A 13,346-nucleotide genomic window follows, 5' to 3' on the forward strand; every position below is an offset into this window, starting at 1 on the left:
ATATGCTAGGGCTGTGGAAGTGTTTATTGTAGCTCCTGGGTATTGTTATATTCTAGACGGTTGGAGGTGTGATTTGCCCAGCTTTATGGTGAATCCCAGACTGTGAAGAAGTTGTATTGTGCTGAGCGTGTGTTGAACACAGCTGTTGTGGGATTTTGCTTTTATGAGCCAGTTGTCCAGATAAGGGAAGACATGAACGTGCTGTCTTCTTCAATGGGCCTGCAACCACTGCGAGGCACTTGATGAAAAATCTGAGTGCCGTGGTGACCCCGAATGGTAGAACTTTGAATTGGTAGTGTTGACCATCTACCACAAACCTGAGATATTTCCTGTGAGCCGGATGAATGGAAATGTGGAAGTAGGCATTCTTTAGATCTAGGGAGTAGAGAAAGTCGCCTTGTTGAAGTAGTGGAAGCACTTGTTGTAAAGTGACCATGTGGAAGTGGTCCGATTGGATGTAGAAGTTGGGTGGTCTGAGGTGTAGTATTTGCCTGAGAGAGCCGTCCTGTTTTTCAATTAAGAAAATAGAGTGAATAGATCCCTGTGCCTTGATGAGGCAAGGGAACTGGCTCTATTGCATGTGTTTGTAATAGTGCAAGAACCTCTTGTTTGAGAAGCGTCAGGTGTTCTGATGACATTGGATGCTGTTTGGGAGGAATTTAGGGAGGGGTGTAAGTTTGTCTTACCCACTTATCTGTTGTGATGGAATTCCAGACAGGCAGGAACTGTGCGAGGTGTCCCCCAACAGGAGTGGGATGATCAGGGGAAGCGCAGGGAAGTCACTGTTTGGTGTTAGGGGAACTGCAGGTATAATTACCCCTGCCTCTGCCCTTGTTGTTGTTACCCCTGTAACCTCCTCTAGAGTAACCTCTGGAAAAAAAGCCCTGGTTGGGACTTTTGCAGGATGAGGACAGGTGTTCTGGTGTATTTGTTTTCGAGCCTGCTCTATAAAAGGAGCTTTAAAAGAAGCCTCTAGTAGAGGTTGACTGCAGGGCTCCCATGGACTTGGCAGTCTCTGTGTCCTTTTTTATTTTCTCTAAGATGTGTCCACTGCAGGGCCAAATAGGTGATCACGGTTAAAAGGCTTATGAAGGATACTATTCTGCGCTTCTTGTTTAAAGCCAGATATCCAGAGCCAGGCATGTCTGCGTAATAAAACACTAATATTTACTGCGCGGGACGTGGTGTCTGCTGCGTCAAGCACGCATTTGATGGATGTATTAGTGATCAGTTTGCCTTCCTGTATAAGGTCATTGGCTTTATCTTAATATTGTTGAGGTAAGTGTTGAATGAGCTATTCCAGCTCATCATAGTGTGCCCTGTCATACCTTGTCAAGAGGTCTTGAGTGTTGGCTATTTTCCAGTTGTTGGCAGCTTCAGACACCATGCGTTTGCCTGATGCGTCTAATAACTTAGATTCGTCAGGAGGTGGAGTGTCACCTAAACTCTGAGAATTTGCCCTTCTGCGTGCATTGGCTACGCCCAGGGAGTCTAAAGGAAGTTGACCCTTAATGTATATGGGGTCAGTGGGAGCTGGCTTGTATTTTTTATATACTCTGGGGTTAAGCACCCTAGCTCTTACCGGGTCTTTGAACACTTCAGGAGCGTGTCTAAGAATACATTTTAGCATTGGCAAGACATGGGATGATTTTTGTGGCTGGTCAAAGGTTTCTAGAAGGAAATCGTCTTCTACAGGGTCTGAGTGTAGTTTGACTCCATGGTATGTTGCGACCTTATTTATTAGTTGGGCACAACCCACATTGTCATCTAGTGGACACGGTTTTGAGGGGTAGAAATCCGGATCATTATGTAAATCTGAATTGGTATTATAGTCATGCCATGGGTCTGGATCCTGTGGGGGCTCGTCAGGATCCTCAGTGTCTAATGGTATCATATTATCATCTTCTTGCCCATCCCCATGTGCATCGTCACTGTCCTCTGGTTGTGGAGAATGTGCTGGAGAAATCAGTAGATTAGGGTTAATTGGTGGAGGGGGGGGCTGGGGTGGTGGTGAAGTATTAGTGGCAATGTATATTTTCTTTAGAGGAACCGGTGCATGTGGCAAATGTTCTGGTTTCCTCTTTGTAGGTAGCGAAGTAACTATGGGCCAGATGTAGGAGCCAAAATACCGGTCGGTAACGTCCGAATTCGGCCGTTACCGACCGGTATTTGGGTTTTCAGATGTAGGGGCATATATTTTACAGAATCGGTAAATTTACCGATTCGGTAAATTTACCGATTCTGTAAAATACCGAATCGGTATTTTTACCGATTCGGTATATCCAAATGTAGGTGGCACTCCTGAGAGTGCCACAGGCCTTACAGATTCGGTATTTTACCACCCAATCCAATTGGGTGGTAAAATACCGAATCCAGGTGTGCATGCACATGTGTGCATGCACAACAATGCCATGTGACAGACAGACATGCCCTTAGGGCATGTCTGTGTGCCACATGGCACACATACCTGTATTTGGGGTGCTACAGGGTATCAAAGTGACACTCCCTGCACCCTTGCAGGATTCGGTATTTACTGAATCGGTAAATACCGATTCGGTATTGCCCATTGATTCCTATGGGCTTCAAGGCCCATAGGAATCAATGGGCATTACCGAATCGGTATTTACTGATTCGGTAAATACCGATTCGGTAAATTTAAAAAGAAATTTACCTACATCTCACTACTTCTATTTTACCGATTCATAAATACCGAATCGGTAAAATTCGGTATTTATGAATCGGTAAAATAGAATTACCTACATCTGGCTCTATATGACCAATCTTTGGATGAATTAAGATGGCGGTTTGCTTAGGATCCGGGAGAAAAAGTTATTCAGAATCAATAGTTTTCTTCGGTATGGAAGATTTGTCTTTGTAAACTGGTTTTGGCTGTTTATCAACAGTGTCCGGTATATAAGCTTTCCCTGGCTCTGAGAACTTCAGTGCGAATTGTTTCGGCTCCAGGGGTTTTTGTTTGGGAGGTTACTTATGGAAGGCTTCTCTTTAGATGTTTCGGCTCAGAGGTCTTTGGGGCCGAGGTCTTATCCGACTGCTTCGATGCCGAGGTCTTATCTGGCTGCTTCAGTGCAGAGGGGTCTTTTGGCGGTTTCAGTGCTGAATATTTTTCCGGTGCCGACATCTGGGGAGACTTAGCTTTCGGTGCCGAAGATGATTTTTCGGGACCGGGTGGCTGGCTCGAGTCAGAGCCGGAAGGCTTTTGTTTTTACTTCAGGGGCGGGCCCGGAGGCAGGGCGCTTAAAGTCTTTGTTCGGTGTGGACCTGAGCCCAGAGGTGAAGGTGCCGCCGGAACCTTTGGTATGGGTTTGGGTTGGCGTCGAAAGGTACACGATTGAGACAATACGGTCGGATAGCTGTGATTGCGAGTCAAAAGGGGGTTCGATAATGACACCGACCCGGAGCGCAGCAAGTCACATCCGAACCCAAAGGCGGAAAAAAACAATCTAACAATGGAGCCGATGCCCATGCGAATTGTCCACCGAAGGAGGAGTCACCAACCTCATGACTACAAGGACTTCTTCGAAGACAAAAACAACATGCAAGCATCCGAGCCCAACACCAGATGGCGATCTATGCAAAAGTGTACAATCTGCAGCTCATATTCCTCGAACAGATGGTCTACAAAGTAAGAGCAGATTACAGCCAGCTTCTTGACTCCAGGCTGTCAGCTGCGAGGCTGAATTGGAAAACTTGACCTCTGGTTCTGTGTGGCTCTTACTTCAATACTAACTTTAGAGGTGTAAAAGCACACACCAGGGCTGCTCAGGATACTGACTTTTTGTGGAATCCGTGGCATGATGATGACCCTGTGATATAATGCTGACCCACTCATAATAGTGGTAATTATTGCAATTTTGTCAGCTTATGATAAAGCTCACTCCCAACATAATTATGGCCCTGGAATAATAGTGCAAATTAATGTTATACTGTGGGCATGCCTGTCATGATGTTGTTCTGGATATAACAGTTGTAATTTGTGGCAGATGGTGATCATCTACGGAAATGTGGTGCTATAAGCCAATACAATACGTTCACAGCCAAATTGGTGTAAAATCTTGATGTATTAGGGGAATCCATGGCTTGATGAAAAGGACTGCGATTCTGCATCATTTTTACAAACGTTTTTTAAGGTTCCTTAACACACTACAAAATTTAAGGCTTGCCTGGCACACCAAGCCATTAATGAAATATCTCACGCATTCCCCTTCAGACCGATGCTTTCTATTTTCAATTATTCCATTAAACAAACCTCTATATGACTGTCTGCTTTAAAATGTAAATACATGAGACATTTTGTTATGTTATGTTACATGTTCTTATATAGCGGGCGGCTGTCCCAGCAAAGGGGCGTCCCGGCAACATTTATGTTGTCAATAGTTCTCCCATCACCTCTCATTATGTATATATATATATTGTAAACCCAGTGACACAAGGTTCTAAGGAGCAGTTGTGACATTTAAGGAGAACCACCTATCAATTAATGCATTGTGATTATATCCATTAGCAGAGAATAGTCCAGTAATACACCATGTATATGTTACCATGGAATGTCCCTACATGTTATGTGTTTCTAGATAAAGTCTTACCTGTGATGTGATAGACCGAGTTGAACCCCAGGCCGAACCGCCCCACAGTATTGGGGTCTTTAAGTTTGAGACTGTTCCCTGTGCTCTGGATTCCATCCCAGTCATCCTCGGAGAAAGTGGCATTGTTATATGCCAGCAGAGCAGGACCTGAACAAGGGCATAGAGAGGATTGTCAATATTGACTACAGATGATGTAACATACAGAGTTTTTTGCAACAGTGAAGTCTCCTACCATCAGTAGCAGTAGCACATATCCCTCAAGCAGCCTAAAGCCTGTACAAAAAAAGTTAAAAAGCAAGATCTATTATTAGATAGACTCCACCCGATAAACTCCAAGGCCAAAGTAATTCTTGTCCAACTGCTGATGCTCTGAAACCTATTCCCACTCCTTAAAACAACCACTTTTTGACATGCCCAAGTCATTAGGCATGGGCTGCCAGAACCACTACATTAGTATCTAGGCAGGTGTCCCTACAATTCATAGGTATGCTTCAAAGAGCACAAAGACAGGCCGGGTGGTGTCCTAACATGAAGAAACAAACACACCAAAATCCCATCATGAAAGCCCTCAAGTGGTCCCACTAGAGTAAAATATTGAAGCAAGTGTCCACACATCATACAGAGTTGGCCCCACACTATGACTCCTAATTTTCCTCAGATTGTGTGACATATTCGCTTTTCTACTACATCAGACTAGATGATTTCTCAGGGTGCTGGATCCCCAGCTCTGGAAGACGCTCAACCAATCCAAGGCAGAATGGAGAGTAATGCTCTCACCTACAAGCTATGCCTACACTCTAAAAGTATTTTATTGCATAATTTTACCAACTATCAGGCTAACTCTTTGTTCCGGTTAACCTAATTTCAGTTTTAAGTGCTTTCAGCTTGAGGTAAGGTCAAATGTTGGGTCGTAAATAACTTAACTTGCACATCAAACATTACATAATTTTTAAAGACAAAGGGGTCGATTATCATGTCGGGCGGATCACCACCGCTTGTATGGCGGTGGCGATACGCCCGCCATTATTCCCCGCCCGCCACCCCTTTCCCCCACCATATTAGGATGGCCGGAGGACCCCAACAGACAGAAAGACCGTCCGCCGTTATTCCCTGCCCGCCACCCATTTCCCCCACCATATTAGGATGGCCGGAGGACCCCGACAGACGGAAAGACCATCCGCCGTTTTTTTGCCCAGTCACCGGCATTGCCGCCACAGAAAGGCATGCGGTGATCACAGTTGGGGGCCCGTTACAGGATGTTGGTGGACATGGGGGGGCACATGGAGGGTACCTACGGTAACCCCCTGCATTTGCATGCATAACATGACAGGCACTGCACTGTGCCTGTCACGTTGTGCATGCAAATGCACAACATGGCTGTTTAACATTGTGGCGGGTGCTGAATACAGCACCCACCACAATGTTAAATATACAGGATGCGACCGCCATGGTGACGGTCGCATCTTGGAAGGTACAGCGAGACCACCACACCTCTTGCGGTCGGTCCTGTTGACCGTTACAGTGCCAGGCTGCCATCATAATAGACCCCTAGGGCTTTTCAAGTGTAGAATATTATAATAAGGACAGGACACCTGTGTGCACTGTGACTTACCTGAGAACAACTAGGGGGCATTAAGAAAAGTTCATCTATTGTGCAAAGGCTACTTTCTACACTGTGCCTTCTATTGACTGCAGTTTGATATTGCAGAAGAGAGCCATTGCCCCCTTCTGTGATATTACCCTGCTTTAATAAATGTGAACATTGTTCCAGTGGTCGCTATTTCAATTGGGTGTTTCATCATTTGCATGAAGTCATAACCCCTTACAAATTAAGGAATCCTCATTGCCACTGTGTAGGAAACCACTGAGGGAATATGCCTGTAACAGAGAGACTTATTAATTAAGAGAGGGGATATAGTAGCAGTTCACTCTACTTCCATTTGTAGTGCTGAATAAATCAAAAAGAGAGTGAACCTCATCAATCTAGAATGCCAGAGTCTCACAAGGATTGTCTCGGAAACCCTCAACCACTATTTACAACCAGCAGTGTATATAATCTCCACTGGAGTGATATAGTGGCCAGCCTCATCATCGAGTCTCCTACTTGGGTTTTGAGTTTCTCAAGTAAGTAACACCTCCACCAGGATCTAGATTGTCTGGATGAAGATAATGGTGGGATCTATGAAAAAGGATAAAAATACCTCCTAACCCGGTGAAAGTGACTTTAATGTGAATTGGAACAGCAGTAAGGTTAAAGAGAAGTGTGTGTCGATGAACTACTAGTCCTTAACACCTAGTGATATGGTCTACATGTTTCAGGCATAGGTGCTGTCTTAGGTTGGGTGGCTTTCATCAGGACTTTGTAGATCAGATCCCTTTCTTATAGATGCTAAATAGGTACCTGAGTAAGAACATGCATGTACAAGTCTTTATTACAAGCATATTGTTGCCTATAACCTAAGAAAAGAAAAGGAAATAAATATATGAAAACATTCAACAAAATATTATTCCATAAATGGTTGACTCAGTTTAAAGCCCGATGTGTAATTCACCTTAGGTGTACCCTAAACCAGTGAGAGCAAATGGTATAGCAAATCTGGTTAAAAAGTCACTGTTAGCGGTTATGACTTATTTTTCTGTCTTTTTGACATGCAAAGCAGTCTCATATTTAGAGGCGGTAACAAATTGAGTAGTAGTTTATGCTGAAAGTGTTTAGAACTCACAGTGTGGGGCATATGTGTTCTCAAGGATGATGTATTGGGGGAAACATGGTATAATAAGGTATGATACCGCCGTTTCGGCATTAATCTAATACTGTGAGGTTATATGTAGGTATTTTTAAAATACATGCTTGTCAGTGAGCACTATTTGTAAGTGTGCTACTGGTAGGCCATATGTGTTAGGGTACATTACCATCCTTGTATGTTAATTCCATTTCTTGTTAGTTGAAATGATATTGCTGGACAAAAACATATCTGCAGTGTACACGTATATGAATCGTTGCTGCTTGTGGAATGGGCTCAATGTGTGTCTGGTTACTTTGAGAGTTATCAGATTCTCTGCAGAGATTAATAAAATCTTAAATTATATTTTTAAACATGGTAAGGCATAGAGAAGAGATCGTTTAGAGAGATATATTATACCTTAGAGCATGTTTAATTATTCCCCGTAGAATACGGGTTTAGGCAAGCGGTCTTGGTAGAACTTACTGTAATAGTACATGGAGTGGAAGATCACAGTTAACTGAAAAAGAACTTTGGAATTAATTGATGTCGTAAGGAGCATAATATATTTAAGAAAAATTATTTGCATTCCTCTGTAGTCCTCACTTACTTAGTTGCAAGAGACTGTTGATATAGACACCTGAAACGTCCACCTTGGATCTTAACTTGGATGATGTATAGCCGGGTACTTAAGGGCAGACGTAAGCGTTTAATTTGTGCTAATAGACTGTAGGTGTATGTGATCGCCTGCCATGGTGGTTACGTTGGTGGGAGGCATAGATTTTTTTTTTAAAGAATTATTTTTATTAAATCAGAAACAAGCTTCAGAATTAAGCATTTCAAGGATATACAAATAAGGCAATCGCCAGACATGACCATATCACGCCTTATGATAAACAATACACATACATGCTGTAGACAAGCAGCCCACCACCCATTGCCTGGGTCTTCTGCCAGGGTCTAGACAGAAGACCCAGGCAGAACCAAATATGAGCCACATCACAGACCCCTGTATAATGACCACGGCCCCCATATCATCTCCCATTTGCGGGGACATCCGCGGCTTTAGTTCACCACCTGCTCCGCCACGTGACACAGTCCAAATCACGGATCCAAGCGGCCACAGCCGGAGGTTCCACTGCCCCCCCATGCGCATGTAAGGAATATGCTACTTACCAGTATGCATCTGTTCTTAGCATGTAGGGCTGCTGACATTCATATCTGTGCATAGATCGCCGCCTAGTGTTGGGTCCGGATGATTGCACATTGTTGTCCTGGAAGAGTCTTCGAAGTACATGAGATAGGTGGCTCCTCCCTCAGACTACAGTGCGCATGGGCATCCTCTCCATCCTCAGATTGTTTTTCGCCATTGTGGCAGAGATGGAGTATAGTACAGTAAGAGATGTCCATGCAAAGAGTGAATGCTACAGCTGCGACAGGCACCAGGGAGGCGGGTGGGCGATATGAATGTCAGCAGCCCTACATGCCAAGAAAAGATGCATACTGGTAAGTAGCATATTCCATTCGAGGCATGTGGGCTTCTGAATTCATATCTGTGCATAGAATGTATAGCAGTATCTCCCCTAGCGGTGGCTGCCTGTGTCAGCTGCAGCAGTCTGAAAAAGAGTTTTGAGAACAGCCTGCTGTTTGGAATGTACATCTACACAATAGTGTTTGGTAAATGTATGTATGGTTGACCATGTGGCTGCTCTACAAATTTAATGTAAAGGAATATTTCCTAGGAAAGCCATGGATGCCCCTAGTTTACGTGTAGAATTCGCCCTAGGAGGTACTGTTAAAGTGTGTTTTGCTTTTAAATAACATATTTGAATGCACTTAACGATCCATCTGGCTATACCTGATTTTGAAATAGGGTTGCCTTTGTGTTGCGGTGAGAAAGCAACAAACAACTGTTTTGTCTTTCGAAATGCCTTAGTTCTATCTATATAGTATAGCAGAGCTCTCTTGACATCTAGAGTATGCAAGGCCCTTTCAGCTACTGTCTGTGGGGTTTGAAAGAACATTGGCAGTTCTATTGTTTGATTTATATGAAAATGGGATACCACTTTTGGCATGGATTTAGGGTTTGTTCTGAGAACTACTCTATTTGCATGTACTTGAATGAATGGCTCTTGAATAGTTAGGGCTTCCATCTCACTAACTCTTCTAAGTGAAATAATGACAATAAGGAAAGCCACCTTCCAAGTAAGAAATTGTAGTTCGCATGAGTGTAGTGGTTCAAAGGGTGGTCCCATAAGTCTGGTTAAAACGATGTTTAGATTCCAGACTGGTGAAGGTGGGTGTTTTGGTGGGATTATTCGTTTGAGTCCCTCCATAAAAGCTTTAATTGCTGGCACTCTAAATAGTGAAAGTGTTGCCTGTTTTGGAGATATTCTGCTAAGGCAGCTAGATGTATCCTGATGGATGAGTAGGCTAAATTGCAAAGTTGTAGGTGCAGGAGATAGCAAATGATGTTTTGTGTAGAAGCATCTAATGGGTTTATGTCGTTGTTACTGTAGTAAATGACTAAGCGTTTCCACTTAGCTGCATAACATGCCCTGGTAGTGGGTTTTCTTGCCTCTTTGATAATATTCATGTAGTCTGGAGGCAAGTTCAGGTATCCAAACTCTAGGATTTCAGGAGCCAGATCGCCAGGTTCAGCTGTTGCGGGTCTGGGTGTTGGATTTCGCCATGGTTCTGAGTTAGAAGACTGGGTGTGAGTCGCAGTCTTTGATGAGGCACCACTGACAGTTCTAGGAACGTCGTGTGCCATGGTTGCCTCGCCCACGTGGGAGCAACTAGGATTAGCGTCAGCGAATGTTGGCGCATTTTGCGTGCCACTAACGGTATTAATGGAGCTGGGGGAAAAGCGTACGCAAATTCGCCTGACCAGTTCATCCATATCGCATTGCCCTGCCACTGCGGATGTGGGAACCTGGAGGCAAAGTACTGGCATTTTGCGTTTTCGCTTGTGGCAAACAGATCTATCTCCGGTTGTCCCCACTGCCGGAAGAATGGTTGGAGCACATTGGGGTGAATCTCCCATTCGTGCATCTGTTGACTGTGCCTGCTGAGCAGGTCGGCTATTTGATTGTCCTTGCCTGGGAGTTGTTCTGCCATGAGAAACATGTTCCTCTGAATGGCCCATTTCCATACGCTTTGAGCCAGGTGCAACAGCTGTGGGGAGTGTGTTCCTCCTTGTTTTTGAATATAATACATAGCTGTCATGTTGTCCGTCCGGATCAACACATTCTTGTTGCATAAGTGTTTCTTGAATGCTTTTAGGGCTAGAAAGATCGCCATCAACTCTAGAAGGTTGATGTGCATTTTTTTCTGTTGTATAGTCCATAGTCCCTGAACTGTGTAATGCAGGACATGGGCTCCCCAGCCTAGCAGGGATGCGTCCGCTGTCATCACTATTTGTGGGACAGGCTCCTGGAACAGTCGTCCTTTGCAAAGGTTTTGTGGATTCCACCAATGCAGAGAGTTGTATGCCCGACTGGTCACCAACACTAGGTCCTTTAATTGCCCCTGAGCCTGGTTCCACTGCCTTGCTAGGCACTCCTGGAACGGATGCATGTGTAGCCTGGCATGAGGGACTATGAATATGCACGAGGCCATCATGCCTATTAGTTGCATAAACACTCGAGCTGGCAATGAATGTTGAGGTCTGAACCTTTGGATTAACATTTGCATTCCGTTGATTCATGCTGCGTTCGGATATGCCTTTGCTGCTAGTGTATCTATTGTCACTCCCAGGTACTGTTGGATGTGGGAGGGTTGCAGGTGCGAATTTGGGTAGTTTAGCGAAAAGCCTAGACTGTGCAGGAGATGAATGGTCTTTGACATGTGGCTGGCACATTGCTGGGCTGATGGCGCGTGTATTAGCCAATCGTCCAGATATGGGTACACATGAATGTGTTGTCTCCTGAGATGTGCCGCCACTGTTGCTAGGCATTTGGTGAACACCCGTGGAGCTGTTGTTACACCAAATGGTAGGACTTTGAACTGGTAGTGCTGTCCTTGAATAGTAAACCTCAGATACTTTCTGTGAGCAGGGTGTATTGGTATATGAAAGTATGCGCCTTTGAGGTCTAGAGTTGCTAGGAAGTCTCCCTGGCGAAGCAGTGGTAAGACTTGTTGGAGAGTGAGCATATGAAAATGCTCTGATAAAATGTACAGGTTGAGGGGCCTGAGGTCCAATATTGGTCTGAGAGTACAGTCCTTTTTTGGAATGAGGAAGTATAGTGAGTATATTCCTGTTTCTTGATGTTGGAGTGGGACTGGTTCTATGGCCCCCTTTTGTAGCATACTGATGACCTCTTGCTGCAGTAATGTTATATGTTCTTGTGACATTGGACGGTGCACGGGTGGTATGTTGGGTGGTGTTGACGTGAGTTCTAGGCAATAGCCATGTTGGATAATTTGCCTGACCCACTTGTCTGTAGTGATGTTTAACCAGACTGGCAGGAATTGTTGAAGTCTTCCCCCGACCGGTGTTATATGGTCTGGGGGTAGTGCCAAGAAGTCACTGTTTGGTGTTAGTGGAGGATCTATTGGCATTGCCTCCACGACCTCTGCCCTTGGTATTATTTCCTCTGTATCCACCCCTGTTTGTGTTTTTATTGTATGTGGATTGCGTATTAGTTTTGTGAGTGGAGGATTGCTGCGATGTGTTACCTCGCGCTCCTCCTCTATAATTGGAGCGACGAAAGGAGCCTCTGTGTTGTTGGGGCTGAAGAGCTCCCATGGACTTTGCCGTTTCAGTGTCCTTTTTCATTTTGTCCAGAATTGAGTCAACTGCTGGACCAAACAAGAAATCTGGATTTATATGGTGGTTAAGAATTGTGGCCGGTACTTCATTCTTAAATCCAGATATGCGAAGCCATGCGTGCCTCCTAAGGAGTACGCTTGTGTTGATAGATCTGGCAGCTGTATCTGCCGCGTCTAGAGCACACTTAATGGAGGCATTGGTGATGAGCTTACCCTCCTGTATAAGTTCATCTGCCTGGTCCTTGTAAGGCTCAGGTAAGTGTTGGAGAAGTCCCTCTAAACTATCATAGTGCGCCCTGTCATATCTGGCCAGTAAGGCCTGTGTATTGGCTATTCTCCATGAGTTTGCTGCTTGAGCCCATACTCTTGTGCCTGATGCTTCTAAAATCTTGGACTCCTTGTCAGGAGGAGAAGCCTCTCCAGTAGTTTGCGAATTAGCATGCTTTTGTGCGTTGGATACCACCAATGAGTCTAGAGGCAGTTGTCCCCTGATGTATGTAGGGTCTACTGGTGCAGCCCTATACTTCTTCTCTATTCTAGGGTTGATGACACGTGGTCTAGCAGTGTCTTTGAATATGTCATTTGCGTGCTTTAGGACGCCCTTTAACATGGGGAGTGTTTTAACACTTCTATCTGATGTTGTTAGCGTATCAAATAGAAAGTCTTCTTCTATAGCATCAGAATGCATGTCTACATTATGGCAGATTGCTGCTCTATCTATTAGAGAGTTAAAAGCCACTGTGTCTGCTGTGGGTGATGGCTTAGCTGGGTAGACCATAGGGTCTGTAATGGGTAGAGCCCCCTCAGTGTCTGGCTCACCTCCCCCACCCCATGCCTATGAATTGGGGTCTCCATATGGGTTTTGTGGATATCCAAAACCCACATCTGCATCCTGATCTTCCTCTGGGTTGTAGTCAGAGCGTGCAGGTGAGTATGGGGCATATGGAGTAGTAGGCATAGCTGGAGAGATAGGTTGGAAAAGTATAGGAGAGGTTGCACAGTCTCTTCTTTTTGAGTGGAATTTTAGAAAAGTCTTCAGTAGGCAGTGGTCTTTTCTTTTTTGTATTGTATAAACAGTCACTTTCCTAGTATTTGGGTCAATATATAGTTTGGTTTGACCTTCTTTGGTTCGATGCCTTTAATCGGTTCGACTGCTTTTGGTGCCTGGATAGGTTTTTGAGGCTTTCCGACAGATTTTGTCGGTTCGACCTCTTTTACAGGCTTCACCACTTTTTTCGGACCGAGC

At 44.6% G+C, this 13,346-nt stretch overlaps 1 protein-coding gene across 3 annotated transcripts in view; it reads right to left on the reverse strand.

The window, feature by feature from the left end:
- LOC144770402 (sacsin-like) overlaps nucleotides 1–13,346 on the reverse strand; it is a 304,721-nt gene that overhangs the window by 120,573 nt on the left and 170,802 nt on the right. For all 3 annotated transcript variants that reach the window (XM_078654903.1, XM_078654904.1, XM_078654902.1), the window contains one exon: nucleotides 4,605–4,751. Coding sequence is in view for 1 of the 3 variants with exons in the window: in XM_078654902.1 (XP_078511028.1) it covers nucleotides 4,605–4,751 (147 nt within the window). In the remaining 2 variants the exon portion in view is untranslated. The remainder of the gene's footprint in view (nucleotides 1–4,604; nucleotides 4,752–13,346) is intronic.

Source organism: Lissotriton helveticus, chromosome 7 (assembly GCF_964261635.1).
Source record: "Lissotriton helveticus chromosome 7, aLisHel1.1, whole genome shotgun sequence".
NCBI classification, from domain to species: Eukaryota; Metazoa; Chordata; class Amphibia; order Caudata; family Salamandridae; genus Lissotriton; species Lissotriton helveticus.